The 16,658-nt window shown below is 41.4% G+C and overlaps 1 protein-coding gene across 1 annotated transcript; it reads left to right on the top strand.

Annotated features, from left to right (window-relative positions):
* Positions 1-6,668: 6,668 nt before the first annotated feature.
* MANSC4 (MANSC domain containing 4) lies at positions 6,669-16,264 on the top strand. The gene is made up of 3 exons (XM_024256557.2): positions 6,669-7,538; positions 11,767-11,901; positions 15,180-16,264. The coding sequence occupies exons 1-3, from the start codon at positions 7,310-7,312 to the stop codon at positions 15,836-15,838; spliced, it is 1,023 nt and encodes a 340-aa protein (XP_024112325.2). The 5' UTR covers positions 6,669-7,309; the 3' UTR covers positions 15,839-16,264.
* The last annotated feature ends 394 nt before the right edge of the window (positions 16,265-16,658 follow it).

Here is a 16,658-nt window from a genome sequence, read left to right as displayed (position 1 = left end):
AAAATGCATTTTTTTTTTTTTTCTTGAGATGGAGTTTCCCTCTTGTTGCCCAGGCTGGAGTGCAATGGTGCAATCTCAGCTTTCGGCAACCTCCGCCTCCCGGGTTCAAGTGATTCTCCTGCCTCAGCCTCCGGAGTAGCTGGGATTACAGGCATGAGCCATCACGCCCGGCTAATTTTGTATTTTTAGTAGAGACGGGGTTTCACCATGTTGGTCAGGCTGGTCTCGAACTCCCAACCTCACATGATCCACCCACCTCAGCCTCCCAAAGTGTTGGGATTGCAGGTGTGAGCCTCCATGCCCAGCAAAAAAATGCATTTTTTTTCCCATAGAGATAGGGTCTTGCTACCTTTCCCAGGACAGACCTCAAACTCCTGGCCCCAAGGGATCCTGCCACCCCAAGTGATCCTGCTGCCTTGGCCTCTCAAAGCACTACTGTGCCTGGCCTATTTTCTTTATAATAATGCTAGGAATAAGGAACTAAAAAATAAAAGACATAGAAAATGTTCTAGTAGATTCTGGCCTCCCTGGAAAAAAATGAAGGAAATAAAAATGGATCTATGACTTACTTAGCTGTTTTCTTGAATTCTATAAAAAACATTCATCTCTTCACCTTGTTTCACCTGGCCTTTAAATCGTTACTGATAAAACTCCATTTTCACATCAACCCTTCACACTTCCATTCTCTATGAGGGTGCAGTGAGACACAATAAGCTTTGGAGCAGGAGGTGGAGTGGGTGATCAAGCATTTAGCAGCTTCTTTGGGATGGTAGAGTGTAACATCCAGTATTAAGCATCAGGCTGGGGAATTTTGCTGGGACGCGTCCCCTGTATCAAAGAGGCTTGGACCTACGATTTTTCTGTGCCTCAACCGGCAACAATGCCAGATTCAGTGGGTCAGCCACAAAGAACAGGCTCTCAGTCTCTCCTCTGTCTCTTGAATCTTTCACCAATGGATGCTTTTGTTTCCCAGCCGTCATAGATATGCCTCAGACTGGTATTTTCTTGCCTTTTTAAAACAGACCCAAAAAATCATGCTCAAAGAATGATGTGCATTAGAAAGGCAATTCAAGCACAGTAACATTATCAGGGTAAGATGAGGTTGGACAGGGAGTCTGGGGTATTAGTCTCACAATACTGGGCATTGATCTTGTGAGTTTTTTTGGCTCCCAATATGATAATAACATTATTTAGGATTGGGAGCATCTTAAATGATCAAATCATTTTAGTAAATTACACAGTAAGTTTTCTGTTAAGCTAGAAATGCAAAGTCAGAGCAATATAAACTCCTTTATTTTAAAAAGAACTAAAATTATTCCTAGGCTTCCTGAAAATATTGCTTTATATAACTGGAGGTATAATTTTATAGATCTGTTATTGACTGATCATTGAATAATAAAAACCAGCTTTGTGGTACTATCTGTAAAGCAGATAGTTTTACAAAAGCGTAATGGTCAAATAGAGTTAGGTAATTTTTTTTTTTTAATTTTTTTTTTTTTTAGACAGGGTCTCACTCTGCCATTCAGGCTGGAGTGCGGTGGCACTATTACGGCTCAATGAAGCCTCCCAGGTTCAAGTGCTCCTCCCAGGGGCCTCCCAGGTTCAAGTGCTCCTCCCGCCTCAGCCTCCCAAGTAGCTGAGATTACAGGCATGCGCCACTATGCCCAGTTAATTCTTACATTTTTTGTGGGGACGGGGTTTCACCATGTTGCCCAGGCTGGTCTTGAACTCCTGGGTACAAGTAATGCTCCCTCCTCAGCCTCCCAAAGTGCTGGGATTACAGGCATGAGCCACCACACCCAGCTAAAGTAGGTCATATTTTAAAGAATTTATGGAGAATATCCCTTTTGAAATAGCAAGTAGAAAAAAATCTTAGTACAAGATGTTTATCACAGTATTGCTTTTAATAACAAAAAATTGGAAAACAATATAATGTATAATAATAGTAGCTAATATGTATTGAGTGTTTAGCATGTGCCAGGCACTGTTGTAAGTGCTTTACATGGATTACAGTACTGTTTTTATATTTTACACCTGAGGAAGCTGAAGTGCAGAGTAAATTTTGGTATGGTAGAATGAAATACCAAAGAGCCATTAGAAGTTTTTGTGTAGATCTTTCTTTAGGATCACTGAAAAATATACTTTTTTTTTTTTTTTTTTTTTGAGACAGAGTCTCACTCTTGTTGCCCAGGCTGGAGTGCAGTGGTGTGATCTCAGCTCATTGCAACTTCGGCCTCCTGGGTTCAAGCCATTCTCCTGTCTCAGCCTCCCAAGTAGCTGGGATTACAGGTGTCTGCCACCACGCCTGGCTAATTTTTGTATTTTTAGTAGAAACGGGTTTTCACCATGTTGGCCAGGCTGGTCTTCAACTCCCAACTTCAGGTAATCCGCCCACCTTGGCCTCCCAAAGTGCTGGGATTACAGGCGTGAGCCACCACGCCTGGCGGAAAAATATATTTTACATTAAGTTTTAAAAAAAAACAGATTTTGGAAGAGTATGATTCCATTTATGTAAACCTATATACTGTAAAATAAAATTTATAGGAGGCCAGTGCAGTGACTGATTCCTGTAATCCCAGCACTTTGGGAGGCCAAGGCGGGAGGATTGTGCAAGCCAGGAGTTTGAGGCCAGCCTGGGCAACATAGTGAGACCTCGTCTCTACAAAAAAATTTAAAAATAAATAAAATGTATAGACCATTGGTTTGTTTATTATTTATTTGAGACAGGGTCTTGCTTTGTTGCCCAAGTTGGAGTGCAGTGGCACAACCACAGTTCACTGCAGCCTCAACCTCACGGGCCCCACCTCAACCTGGCTAATTTTTTAAAATTTTGTAGAGACAGGCTCTCCCTATGTTTTCCAGGCTGATATCAAAACTCCTGGGCTCAAAGCAATTCTCCCTCTTCGACCTTACAAAGTGTTGGGATTATAGGTGTGAGCCACCGCACCAGCCAAGACCATTGGTTTGAAATGAGCTCCTGCACTAGCCCCAACAGAGGAAAGCAAAATGGAGTTACTCATGGTGATGTTCCATGATGCCACCAAGCCAGAACCAAGATCTGTATCTGATCTTTGAAAAACTCAGGAGAGAGATAATAACCAAATCCCCAGACAGACCGCTTTTAACCAGCATGATAAGGCAGTGCCCTCTGCTTTAACCTTTACAAGGAAAGTAATCTTTTTTATTTATTTATTTATTTATTTTGAGACAGGAGTCTCGCTCTGTCGCCCAGGCTGGAGTGCAGTGGCACGATCTCGGCTCACTACAAGCTCCGCCTCCCGGGTTCACGCCATTCTCCTGCCTCAGCCTCCCCAGTAGCTGGGACTACAGGCACCTGCCGCCACACCCAGCTAATTTTTTTGTATTTTTAGTAGACACGGGGTTTCACCATGTTAGCCAGCATGGTCTCGATCTCCTGACCTCGTGATCTGCCCGCCTCGGCCTCCCAAAGTGCTGGAATTACAGGTGTGAGCCACCGTGCCCGGCCCCTGCTTTTTATTTTCTATTTCTGCTTTCCTCAGCTCTTTTTCCATCAACAAAGCCACCTCCTCTGCTCAGTGTATTGGATTTTATAGAATGAGGTGTTGCCCTATTCTGGAATCACAAATAAAAGCCAATTAAAGTCTTTAAACTAAATTTGTTGTAATTTTGTATTTTGACAGTTCATTTTTTTTTAAATAACAATATCCAGAAAGATGTTTATTAAGATGGTAAGTGCTTGAATAGTTTCTCTTTTTGTATTTTTCTATATGATTTGAATTATTAAAGTGAACATATGTTGATTTAATAGAAGCAAAAACATTTTTAAAGAAAAAACATTTAAATTTTTCAGGTACTATTTTTTAAAAAATAATTTTTATTAATTTTATCAGCAAATGAAATGGAAACATAAGTAAATAAAACAACTTGGAATTTTAAAATAAAGGTGACCAGGCACGGTGGCTCACACTTGCAACCCCAGCACTTTTTGGAGGCCTAGGCGGTCAGATCACTTAAGGTCAGGAGTTTAAGACCAGCCTGGCCAACATGGTGAAACCCCATCTCTATTAAAAAATACAAAAATTAGCCAGGCATGGTGCTGCAGTTTGTAATCCCAGCTATTCGGGAGGCTGAGACGGGAGAATAGCTTGAACCTGGAAGGCGGAGGTTGCAGTATGCCAAGATTGCGTCACTGCCCTCAAGCCTGGGCAACAGGGTGAGACTCAGTCTCAAAAAATAAATAAATAATTAATTAAAGGTGAAATATTGACTGTTTTCCAAATGTCTTGAATTTACTAAAGCTATGCTATTACTTCACTACCATTTAAAAATTATTTCTCTTTGTTTTTTCAGTTCTTCAATATTCCTAAAACAACTTTATTTCTGGGGGTTTTTTTGTTTTTTTGTTTTTTGGTTTTTTTGAGACGGAGCCTTGCTGTGTCTCCCAGGCTAGAGTGCAGTGGTGCAATCTCGTCTCACTGCAACCTCCGCTGCCCAGGTTCAAGTGATTCTCTTGCCTCAACCTCCGGAGTAGCTGGGATTACAGGCGTGCGCCACCACACCCAGCTAATTTTTGTATTTTTAGTAGAGATGAGGTTTCACCATATTGGCCACATTTGTCTCAAACTCCTGACCTCTAGTCATCCACCCATCTCAGCCTCCCAAAGTGCTGGGATTACAGGCGTGAGCCACCATGACTGGCCTATTTCTGTTTTTTAACAAGCAAAACTGAAGTGTCTTCCTTTCATCAAAGCTTATGGAGTAATTTAAATGAGATAAAAGTAGTATATGGTCTTAAAATGGTTCTAGTTAATTAGGTTGAGAATTCTTGCTTAGGTAAAACTTCCATTTATTTCGCTCATCTATCTATATCAGTGTTTCCCAAACATCTTAGGAAATCACCTGGGACTCTTGTAAAAATAAGAATGTCACTCTCCACTCAACAGCTACTGAATCAGGCTGTCGTGACTTTTAAAGTACAAATCACATTTGTGAACCCCTCTGCAGAGCAAGAGCACCCTATTGGAAAGAAATATAATGTATTCCACATTGCAACAGTGTAGTGGTTCTGGGTATTTGATAACAAGGCCTTATAACAACTTTTGATTCAGTTGCATTGCTTCCTGGTTTCTGCAATTTCAGCGCACAGGGACAAGTTTTGAGATTGTTATGTATGCCTCCCTCTACCTCTGCATTCCAGTTTCTACCATTTCTTTTTAAAATACTTGGCCCCAAGAAGTTATCCATTTCCAGACTTTATGCAATCTCCAGAAAAAGTTTTACAAAATTTAAAGCATGCTTTTACATTGAGACTGGTAGATCCTTTTTTTGTTTGTTTTTTGTTTCTTAATAGCACCAGCCCCTGCAGGGCTTTAGTTAGTTAGTTAGGTAGGTAGGTAGGTAGGTAGGTAGGTAGGTAGTTAGTAGAGACCCTGTCTCCCTGTGCTGTCCAGGCTGGTCTCGAACTCCTAGGCTCAAGCAGTCCTCCTGCCTCAGCCTCCCACAGTGCTGGGATTATAGGCATTAGCCACCCCGCCTGGCCAAGACTTGTAGATCCTTTAAAATGAAACTTTGATCTTTATTTAAATATAATCTGACAGCAAAAGGGTTAAACAATTATGGCTTGTTCCATTATCCCTGAAAGGAATACAGGAACTTCAAAGAATTATATAGCACACAAAAGAACCTATACTTAATATGACTCAAAGACTTGAAGATTATAAGATTAGAGAGTAGACCTTCCTGTTTATGTCTCGAGGGCATTTTCTAAGAGAAATAGCCATGGAATCTCATAAAATATCGAGAGTAATTTTTTGTTACTCATCCTTTCCCTTCCTTCCTTTGCCATTATAAAACCTTTCTTCCCTATCCCTTCAAACAGATGGAACCGTCTGAGTCTTTGCAGGTAAGCAACTGAAATTTGCTTTCTGTAAGAAGTTCATTAGAATGAAATATTTATCATTTTGTGTATTCTATGTGGCTTAGGCAAGGGTAGGAGTTAGTGCATAATATAATTTTTGCTCAGAAGAAAATGAAGTGTTTCATATTTAAAGCTATTCAGTCTTAACTACTTTCCTTTTCATTATCAATTATTATCATGTTTCTAAAAATAAAAAGATATGTAATAACTAGATTGACTATTATTAGGAAACAGATGAAGAGATGAACGTTCAAAGAATGCTAATAATTTTTGTGTCAAGAAGGTGAATGAGTCATTGTAGAAAAAGGTATAAAAGAAATACAGATCACAGATTAGAAAGTTTCTCTTCTTTAAAAGAAACAGTAGAGTGCTTTGTACCAAAAGCTGATTATCACTAATGCTTCATATAAAATTGGATACAAAAAAGCAACAGTTTTATGCTTTGAGCTAATTTGTCACCTTGGATGTCACAGGATTTGAAACCCACAACTTTCACAAAAGCAACAGTTCATTTTCACTGCCTTTTCAAATGTTTGGGTGTTGCAATTGAAATGATTTTATTACTATTTAGAAATTTAAAAAGATTTCACCATTTTCCTAGTGTTTTTTGTTTGTTTGTTTGGTTTGGTTTTTCTGGGACAGGGTCTCGCTCTGTCACCCAGGCTGGAGTGCAGTAGTGTCATCTCGGCTCACTGCAATCTCTACCTCCCAGGCTCAAGCAATCTCCCACCTCAGCCTCCCAAAGTGTTGAGATTACAGGTGTGAGCCATTGTGCCTGGCCAAGGTTTTTTTTTCAGTAAGAATGAAAACCCAAACCAGTGCAAAAAAGTTATTTTTGGTGAAGCTGAATGCCAGAACTTAAATTCAAAGAAATAGAGATGATTTTTTAAAAAACAATCTGCAATCACAAGTTCTTTAAAAATCAAACAGAAGTGCCCTCACAAAATCATGTCTTGTTTATGATGAAATGGATACTTCCTTTATCTGACGTCAAGTGACTAACTTATTGTTTCCCTCAGAAAGCCTCTTGACTAAAGTTTCCACTTGTCTTTATATTTACTTAGCAAAAGGTGTCTGTGATTATTCACTTTCAGAGAAAGAAGAAAAGCAGAAAACAGAATGCATGTCTTAAGATGCTAAGGGACGGGATTGAAATAGCCTGGAAAGTGTTCAGAAAGAATGCCAGCAAATCAAATGTTCACCTGGGGCTCGGGAAGAAAGAAAAGAAAAATCAATGTGCAGTCAAAGAGTGGTCGGTCTTATTTTGCTAGAAAGTGACTCTCCAGAAAAGCTGCAAGGAAGCTCTCCCTTAACAACACCTCTGACATTCCAGAGACTGTCCTAAACTCCAGTGTTCGGCTTCTGTCTGGAAATCAGACTTATCTTCGAGTCCTCCTTCATACAGGAAAAATGCATGTGGCAGTGGTAGCAGTGAACGTGATATTGCTCCTAAGCATGGGGTGGACAGCAGACTCTCTCTGCTCACCCACAATTTTTTACAGAGACTGCTGGATCCGTCGCTTCCCAGGTCTTCTAATCAATCTGGAGGAGTCTCAAAAGCTGGGAGCCCAGTTCTTGAAGTATTATTCTGAAAGCACTGGCCAGAAGTGCAGTAGGAGCTGCTGTCTTCGGAAGGATGGTAAGTATTCGTGATATGCTTGGGCAAAAATAAGAAGAAACTTCCAAGGATAAAGCCCTAAGTGAGGAGCCCTAGGCAGAGGCCAGTAAACAGTTGTAAAGGACTAGAGAAGATGCCCTAGGGTGTGGGAGAGAGAGGGAGACGAAGGAGAGCCAGTGAAACTGATTTCACAGTCTGGGCCAGCGCAAGCTCTATTTACAGATCTAATAATGACCCAGAATTTGATAGCACCTATAGGAAACAGAATCCTCTTTTCTTCACCAAAATGCTAAATGAAAATATTTCCCCCAAGGTTAATTTACAATATTTTTACAGCTCAAAATATATATGATTTTAAAAATATTTATTTATTTCTCATTTTATTTTAAATTTTTAGAGACAGAGTCTCACTATGTTGCCTGGGCTGGTCTCAAACTCCTGGACTCAAGTGATCCTCCTGCCTCAGCCTCCCAAAGTGCTGGGATTACAGATGTGAACCACTGCACCCAGTCAAATATTTATTATAACTTCCCTTTCAAAGTACATTCTGGTGATATTAGTATCATATCGAATTTTTTTTAATGTGCTGGGCCAGGTGCGGTGGCTCATGCCTGTAATCTCAGAATTTTGGGAGGCCGAGGTGGGTGGGTCACCCGAGGTCAGGAGTTGGAGACCAACCTGGCCAACATGGTGAAACCCCCTCTCTACTAAAAATACAAAAATTAGCCAGGGGTGGTGGCGGGCGCCTGTAATCCCAGCTACTCGGGGGGCTGAGTTTGGAGAATTGCTTGAACCCAGGAGGCAGAGGTTGCAGTGAGCCGAGATCGCACCCGTGCACTCCAGCCTGGGCAACAGAGCAAGACTCTCTCTCTCTCTCTCTCTCTCTCTCACACACACACACACAACTAAACTAAAATGTGCTGACCTGGGTTTACCAAATATGGAATGTATTAAAAAACAATTTAGAGTGCGATTCATGTTTTGAAAGAAATAGGGAGATACATGTCAAATACCCGCCCCAAAATCATATTTCCAAATATTCCTCATAGATGTTTTGTCTGTCATATGGAATCTGGGTGTAGACTTCATCCATATAATATGATGAAGACCTGAAATTAGGAATGTTTATTTTATTATTGCAGGATTTCAAGTTATAATTGCCAAAAGACTTCTTTCATTTCTTTTTCATTTTTCCAAGATTTTAATGCTACTTGAAAATAAACAGCAAAAGCAACACAGCACTTTAAAATAATTCCTTTGGTTGTTCTACACTTTCTTTCCGTGGTTTCATATCAACTTGTTAACTTCCAATGCCTCTTGCCCAATTACGTATGTAAGATTTTTGTGTATGTAAGATTATGTATGTAAGATTTTTGAGATGAAAATTGGAGCTACAATAATTAATTTAATAAGAGGAAATCTTTTTGAAAAGATAGCCAATCCAGATTTCCACCTTCCAGTTGCTTTTAACTCTCGTAAGACCTCACTGAGGGGAGACAGTGGAGGGGCAGGACACTTTCTTGAATTTTCCCGTATCATGAATTTACCTGGACTCCACAGCAGAGAAGCTCTGGCCTTTGGACTGTCGGGGATACTGTAAGCATATAAGGCAATCCCATGATTTTAAAGCCCGTGTAACTTCCCAGTTGTGGCTTTCTTCCTTCAGAACAAGAAAGAACAGGAAGGCATATTCCAGTTATTAGCCGGAAGCCATAACTTTAAAATGCCACAATCCTGCTCAGAGCTGGGATGCCGAAATGTATACAAGGAATGTAAAACATGTTTCAAAATTGTCCTCTACAGAATCAACTACTTTCTCATCAGAAATTTAAGAGTCTTAAGTTCGAATAGTTTTTCTTTCCCTTAAACTTTACAGCACAGTTCTCAGGGAATGTATTTGTAATGTGTAATGTATTAGCAATGTATTATTAACTAATTTTTGTCTTATTCTTTCTCCTGGAAAAATAGAGTGCGGCAACATGAGGATGTCCTAGAAGTAATGATGGAGATGTAACTCCTCATAGTTCACCTTACACAGAAGCAGTACAGGTTCTGCTAGCAGCAGATCCACAGCTTTAGGCATGCTTTGAGATCTGGTCATCAGACGCTAGCCCTCTGTAATCTTATTTTATTAAAGAAGTTGATATCTTGGCGGGTAGCTCATGCCTGTAATCCCATCACTTTGGGAGGCCGAGGCAGGCAGATCACTTGAGGTTAGGAGTTTGAGACCAGCCTGGACAACATGGTGAAATCCATCTCCACTAAAAATACAAATATTAATCAGGCGTGGTAGTGCACGCCTGTAATCTCAGCTACTCGGGAGGCTAAGGCAGGAGAATCGCTTGAACCCAGGAGGCGGAAGTTGCATTGAGCCAAGATTGCGCCACTTCACTCCAGTCTGGGTGACTGAAAAAAAAAAAAAAAAGTTAATACCTTTTGGCCAATGGATATTTCATATCACATAGTCTCTACTGCACTGCAGCAGAAGTAAAATCTATGTTGCACTTTTGTGAGGGTAGACTGAAGATCTGCATTATACAAATCTGCTTCAGGTTTTCCAGAACTAAGGAAACTTTTTTTTTAAGTCTTCTCTTCCTCTGTCAGAGAACTATTTTCTTTTTCTTTTTTCTTTTTCTTTTCTTTCTTTTTTGAGACAGAGTCTTATTCTGTTGCCCAGACTGGAGTGCAGTGGCGTGATCTCAGCTCACTGCAACCTCTGCCTCCTGGGTTCAAGTGATTCTTGTGCCTCAGCCTCCTGAGTAGCTGGGATTACAGGTGCGTGCCACCATGCCCAGCCAATTTTTGTATTTTTTTTTTAGTAGAGACGACGTTTCGCCATGTTGGCCAGGCTGGTCTCGAACTCCTGACCTCAAGTGATCCACCACCTTGGCCTCCCAAAGTGCTGGGATTACAGGTGTGAGCCACTGCGCCTGGCCAGAGAACATGTTTTAAAAAGCAAATTTGCTTAGAAAAGGAAAGACAGCACGAGCCAGTAGTGTGTCCCCACCTGCTAGAATTCTGCCTGCTAGCATCCCTGCTTGTCCAGTCCCTGCCTCTTTAAATGACACTGATTAGGCTTTTCCTTGGATGTGGTTTTGCATGTGGGGACAGTGCACACCTGCAGTCAGGGCAAGGTGATGCTCACACAACCTGTGGCCTTTCCACCATCTGGGCCGCTCAGGTATTACTCTTTTGCCCTTGCCACTACTCCCTCTTCTTCTTTACAGCATTTGTCTGTGTATTTTTCTATTTCTTTCTCTGGTGACCCCCAGCCCCTTAGTATTCTGAGAGGACACTGTGCCTAGAAACCTGATATATAAATCCCCAGGGTTTTTTTTTGTTGTTGTTATTGTTGTTTTTTGAGACAGAGTTTCGCTCTTGTTGCCCAGTCTGGAGTGCAATGGTGCAATCTCGGCTCACTGCAACCTCCTGGGTTCAAGCAATTCTCCTGCCTCAGCCTCTTGAGTAGCTGGGATTACAGGAATGCGCCACCATGCCTGGCTAATTTTGTATTTTTAGTAGACACGGGGTTTCTCCATGTTGGTCAGGCTGGTCTCGAACTCCCAACCTCAGGTTATCCGCCCCCCTCGGCCTCCCAAAGCGGTGGGGTTACAGGAATGAGCCACCACGCCAGGACCCCAGAGGTTTTTGTAGCTAATCTAACTTTTCATGAACACAAAATTCTGGGACCCGGAAATAATGAATGATTCCAAATATCCTGTGTGGGATGGAAAGTATGAAAGATTACTTTGAGAAAATCAGTATTTTCTTTTAAAAAGACATTTTCTGGCTGGGTGTGGTGGCTCCTCCCTGTAATTCCAGCTTTGGGGGAGGCAGATTGCTTGAGCTCCGGAGTTTGAGACCAGCCTGGGCAACATGGTGAAACCCTGCCTCTACAAAAAATACAAAAATTAGCCCAGCATGGTGATGTGTGCCTGTAGTCCTAGCTATTTGGGAGACTGAGGTGGAAGGATTGCTCAGACCCAGGAGGTCTAGGCTGCAGTGAGCACCACTGCACTCCAGCCTGAGTGACAGAGCGAGACCCTGTCTCAAAAAATAAAAAAAAGTATTTTCCATATTCACAGAAGCAGTTACAATAGTTTATAAACGTTCTGCAAAATGTCTGCACATTGCCCTGAAAAATACTGTTAATCCAGTATTCCTGAAACAAATATAAGTTACTCAGAGTTCATGAAACTGGTGGAAATTGAGATCATCCACACATGTACTTCGCTTGTTTCCCTTTCAGTTTCCTGTAACCTGGCTGTCTTCTACCACAATCCTATTCATGACAATATCAACTGCCTCCATGTTCACTGCCCAACACTGGAGAGCTGTATATTAGAGCCTGGAACCAGTGCCATTTTGTACAACATAACAGACGGTAATGATTACATATTTCAAGACTTTAAAAGAATGCTGGCGATATTCTAGTAGAGGCATAAAACTGAGAAACTGGCTGGCAATAGCCATATGTGAGTCCCTAAAATCATTATTTTCCAGTGAACTTGGGAAAAATTTTGGATGTCTAGGACAGAAAACTGAAAAAATTCTCTTTAGTTTGATGTGTTCAGCAAAGAGTTCACTCCAGATTATAAATCATACATGATTGAACAAGAGCTTACCCACTGTATTTCATGAATCTCAAGAACTCTTAGCAAAGCCAAAGGAAGCGTTTCTCGGCCAGGCACGGTGGCTCATGTCTGTAATCCCAGCACTTTGGGAGGCCAAGGTGGGCAGATCACGAGGTCAAGAGATTGAGACCATCCTGGCCAACATACTGAAACCCTGTCTCTACCAAAAATATAAAAATTAGCTGTGCGTGGTGGCGCACACCTGTAGTCCCAGCTACTCAGGAGGCTGAGGCAGGAGAATCGCTTGAACCTGGGAGGCGGAGATTGCAGTGAGCCGAGATCACGCCACTGCACTCCAGCATGGTGACAGAGCAAGACTCTGCCTCAAAAAAAAAAAAAAAAAAAGGTCCTGTGGTGGCTGAGGGGCCACTAGGAGATAAAGAAAATGCTAAATGGCAGTTTTGAGGGCCATGGACACTGCACACAGGATTAGGAAAAGAGGGATGTCGGGCTCAGGGAAACCTACCACCATGTGCTGACATACATTAGCATATCATTGGTCCCAAGATAACCAGTGTATTTTATTTTAGAAATATAAGTGTTTCATGCCCATTTATGTGATCTCAGGGTGTAAATTAGTGACCATAAAAGAACAGATTTTTGACATCAAAATGCAAAGGAGATAAATTTCTTTATCAGTTTGTATGTATTGAACACCTGATGCTCCAGGCTAGAATCAACACTGTGTAAGATCACAGCCATATCTCTGCCCTCAAGTTCCTTTATAATCTAGATGATGTGACAAATCTTACAATTATTGCTAAGACACAGCTAAATACAAAAATATGTGAAGCTGCCTCAGTGCAAAGTTTCAAAGGGGAGGCTAGTGAAAGTCAGCGTATTCAGCGGAGGTTCATGGAAGAAGGCAGGCAGAAGAAGATAATGAGTTCTATATTATGCCACAGGAGAGTAAGCAAACAGATCTGGCCACAATAAGGAGACATGTAGTTGCAATGAAAATATGGCTAAGATAAGTTAGGGACAGGTATCATAAGGGCCATGGACAGAGTAGAGTTTTGATTTGACTTTGTCAGAAACAGAGAACAAGGGCATTTAATGAAAATACATGTGAAGTGATATCTATTTGTCCTAGTCCAGGAAAATTATGTGCAGGTACATATTAGAAAATCTAGTCAGAGAAGCATTAAAGTCTGCACAAAGTGACTGTAGTTGAAATGAAGAGAAGGGATAATTACCAGAGCATTGGGAAGATTGAATAAGGACTTAATTACCTTTTTAATAAAAGGAAATGAAGTGAGTGGAGTCAAAATCACTTTGCAGGCCCAAGTGCAGTGGCTCACGCCTGTAAGTCCAGCACTTTGGGAGGCTGAGGCAGGAGGATCACTTGAGCCCAGGAGTTCGAGACCAACCTGAACAACACAGAGAGACCCCCATCTCTACAAAAAAAATTAGCCAGGCAAGGTGGTGTGTGCCTGTGGTTGGTCCCAGGTACTCATGAGGCTGAGGTGGGAGGATCACTTGAGCCCAGGAGTTCAAGGTTACAGTTAGTTATGATTGCCCTATCACACTCCAGCCTGAGTAATAGCTGTCTCTTAAAAAAGAAAATCACCTTACAGTGTAGATTTCATGTGGGTGATGGAAGAATGATGATGCCAATGAAGGAGACAAGGAGGCAGAGGTAATGATTTTGGCTTTGGGCATATTAAGAGATAATGTAAGAGGTCCAGATGGAAACCTCCAATAGAAGACTGGATAAATGAGATCAGAGCTCAAGAAAGAGGGGAAAACATACTGATATGGGTTTCAATACCATTGATGTAGTGGTGCCAATTGAGCACAATCTCTTTGTATGTGTTGGAGGGGCGGGGGCAGTGAAGAGAAAATACAGCTGAAAACCAAGGACTGAAGATTATGGAAACCACACAACCAGTGAGATTGTACAAGAGAACCAGCAAAAGAAAGTAAAAATGAGAGGCAGGCAGTCTGGCAGAAAACGCCAAGGGGGTCTGGGGTCCAGGGAGTCATGGAGGAAGACAAGAAGGTGGCCAGCAGTATCAAGGACAAGAGAGAAGCCAAAGCAAGGTGATGTGAGTGATCAGGAAGTAAGGAAACAATTGACTACCTCAGAAGCAACGGATGCTGGCATGTTTGCACAGAGAGAGAGAGAGAGAGAGAGAGAGATCACCAGCAGGGACCATTGGACAGCTGTTGAGAGTTTTTTCTCTTCTATAAAGACAAAGCAGTATTTGTTCATGTCTGAAGTTAGAGGGAAAGGAGTTAGTATACAAGGGAGAAAATACTAAAGACAAAGCAAGACCCTCAGAGGTCGAAAAGGGATGAGACTATAGGCTTTGCTCATGATTTTGCTTATAGTCACCCTTCTCAGGCCCTATTTTGCTTAACTTGATTTAAAGATGCTATATTGCTGGGTGCAGTGGCTCCTGCCTATAACCCCAGTACTTTGGTAGGCCGAGGCTGGAGAATCGCTTGAGCTCACAAGTTTGAGACCAGCCTGGGCAACATGGCAAAACTCCATCTCTACAAAAAAAAATACAAAAATTAGCTGGGCGTGGTGGCGCATGCCTGTAATCCCAGCTACTCAGGAGACTGAGGTGAGAGGATTGCTTGAACCTGGGAGGCAGAGGTTGCGGTGAGCTGAGACCATACCACTGCACTCCAGCCTGGGTGATAGGGCAAGACCCTGTCTCAAAAAATAAATAAATAAATAAATAAATAATAAACGCTATATTGTGTCTCAAATCATTACTGTTTCTACAGCTCTCAAAGTAACACTCACTATTGTACAAAAACCCTGACAGACACAAAGCCTTCTCCTTGGGTGTAGTCAAATTTGTTCATTAAAAAAAAAGTGTTTTAGAAAGTTAAGATAAATTCAAATGTAGCCAGTATGTTTGGAAGCCCTTAAGAAGTATGTGGTAGTAGAACGTGAATTTAGCTTCGTTCGATAACTCATAGTGACAAAAGCCAACCCCTTCTCCAAACTGTGCTTTAAGGTTTTTGCTTTGAAAGTAAAAATAAAATGAATGATGCCTTATTTATTTTTCAGGTATAGATCCGGATTTGCTGGTTTTTGAACAATCTCCCACGTATCTAAACACTCGTTCTTCATCCAATAGATGGGACAGACTAAGGATTCTAAAAGCTATGAATTTAGATAAACAAACCACCATGATAAATGGTATGCCACCATCCACAGAGGCTCCATCCTCAACCACGCATCAAGATTTGGTTGTAAATACAAACAGTACTGGTTATTCTAAGGAATTAACCACAGATTTTTGGGCAAGATTTACTTCCCTGAATGAGTCCATTACCACAAAGATAAATAAGGTGTCACCAAGTACTGATTTCATCAGCAATCCAGATAATAAGACTATTTCTCCTTTCTTTGTACCCATAGACACAAAACTTTCTCATGTGCCTGTTCCACCCCGACTCAACAGTAGCAAACAATTACTAAACAAAACCAAAGGATACAGTAGCAGAAACCACACATCTGCGAATGAAGATGAGGTATCTGTGACTTCAAAGACTTGGCTGGTTTCTGTGGCCCTTTGCACCTCTGTCATCTTTCTCGGCTGTTGTATAGTCATCCTGGCATCTGGATGCTGTGGAAAGCAGCAGGGCCAGTATAAACTAGGACAGAGAAAATCAGGATCCTTGCAAATTAAAAACCATAACCATATGAAGGAGAACTCTTCATAGTAAAAACTGTAGCAAGATTATATGCTTTCAAGGATATCATTTTTAGTTTTGTGTAAGAAAAGGCAGTTTGGTTAAAAAAAAAAAGGCTGGGCGTGGTGGTCCATGCCTGTAATCCCAAAACTTTGGGAGGCCAAGGCAGAAGAATTGCTTGAGCCCAGGAGTTAGAGACCAGCCTGGGCAACATAGTGAGACCCTGTCTCTATACAATGAAAAATAAAATAAAATAAAAAAAGCACATGGGACGATATGATGCACCTGTGGTCCCAGCTACTCAGGAGTATGAGGTGGGAGGACTGCCTGAGCCCAGGAGGTCAAAGCTGCAGTGAGCCGTGATTGCACCACTGCACTCCAGCCTGGGCAACAGAGCCAGACCCGGTCTCAAAAGAAAACATAGGATGCTCACTCCTACCAATCTGTAAAAAAAAAGGCTAATGCTTGATAAACATAACTGCTTTTTTTGTTGTTATTTCTATTTTTTGAGTAGTGTTCCCTCTGCCAGAGTTGCAAAATTCTGATCCTTACAGTTGTTACTGAGAGACACTGTTCTAGTGCTTTAGGGACATGAACTCACTGAATCCTTCCAACCCTGAGAGGTGGGTGTACTGCTATTAACCATGATACTATTATTATCACATTTTACAGACGAGGCAACTGAGGCGAAGAGAGGTTAAACGTCTTCCCTAAAAACACACAAGTATTAAGTAGTGAAGTCAGGACTTAATTAAACACAGGCAGTCTCGTTCAAGTCCATGCTCAAAATCACTGTTAGACTAAGAGCCTATGTTTTCCCAAAAAGCATGAAAAAACAATACCAGGAAGA

Source organism: Pongo abelii, chromosome 10 (genome assembly GCF_028885655.2).
Source record: "Pongo abelii isolate AG06213 chromosome 10, NHGRI_mPonAbe1-v2.0_pri, whole genome shotgun sequence".
In the NCBI taxonomy this organism is placed as follows: Eukaryota; Metazoa; Chordata; class Mammalia; order Primates; family Hominidae; genus Pongo; species Pongo abelii.
Note: the sequence above shows the minus strand (reverse complement) of the source record. Positions and strands in the feature narration are given on the sequence as shown.

Coding starts and splice junctions, on each gene's coding strand:
- MANSC4 (XM_024256557.2), top strand. CDS start 7,310: ATGCATGTGGCAGTGGTAGCAGTGAACGTGATATTGCTCCTAAGCATG. Junction 7,539..11,766: donor CTGCTGTCTTCGGAAGGATG/GTAAGTATTCGT, acceptor TTTCCCTTTCAG/TTTCCTGTAACCTGGCTGTC. Junction 11,902..15,179: donor TTTGTACAACATAACAGACG/GTAATGATTACA, acceptor TTTATTTTTCAG/GTATAGATCCGGATTTGCTG.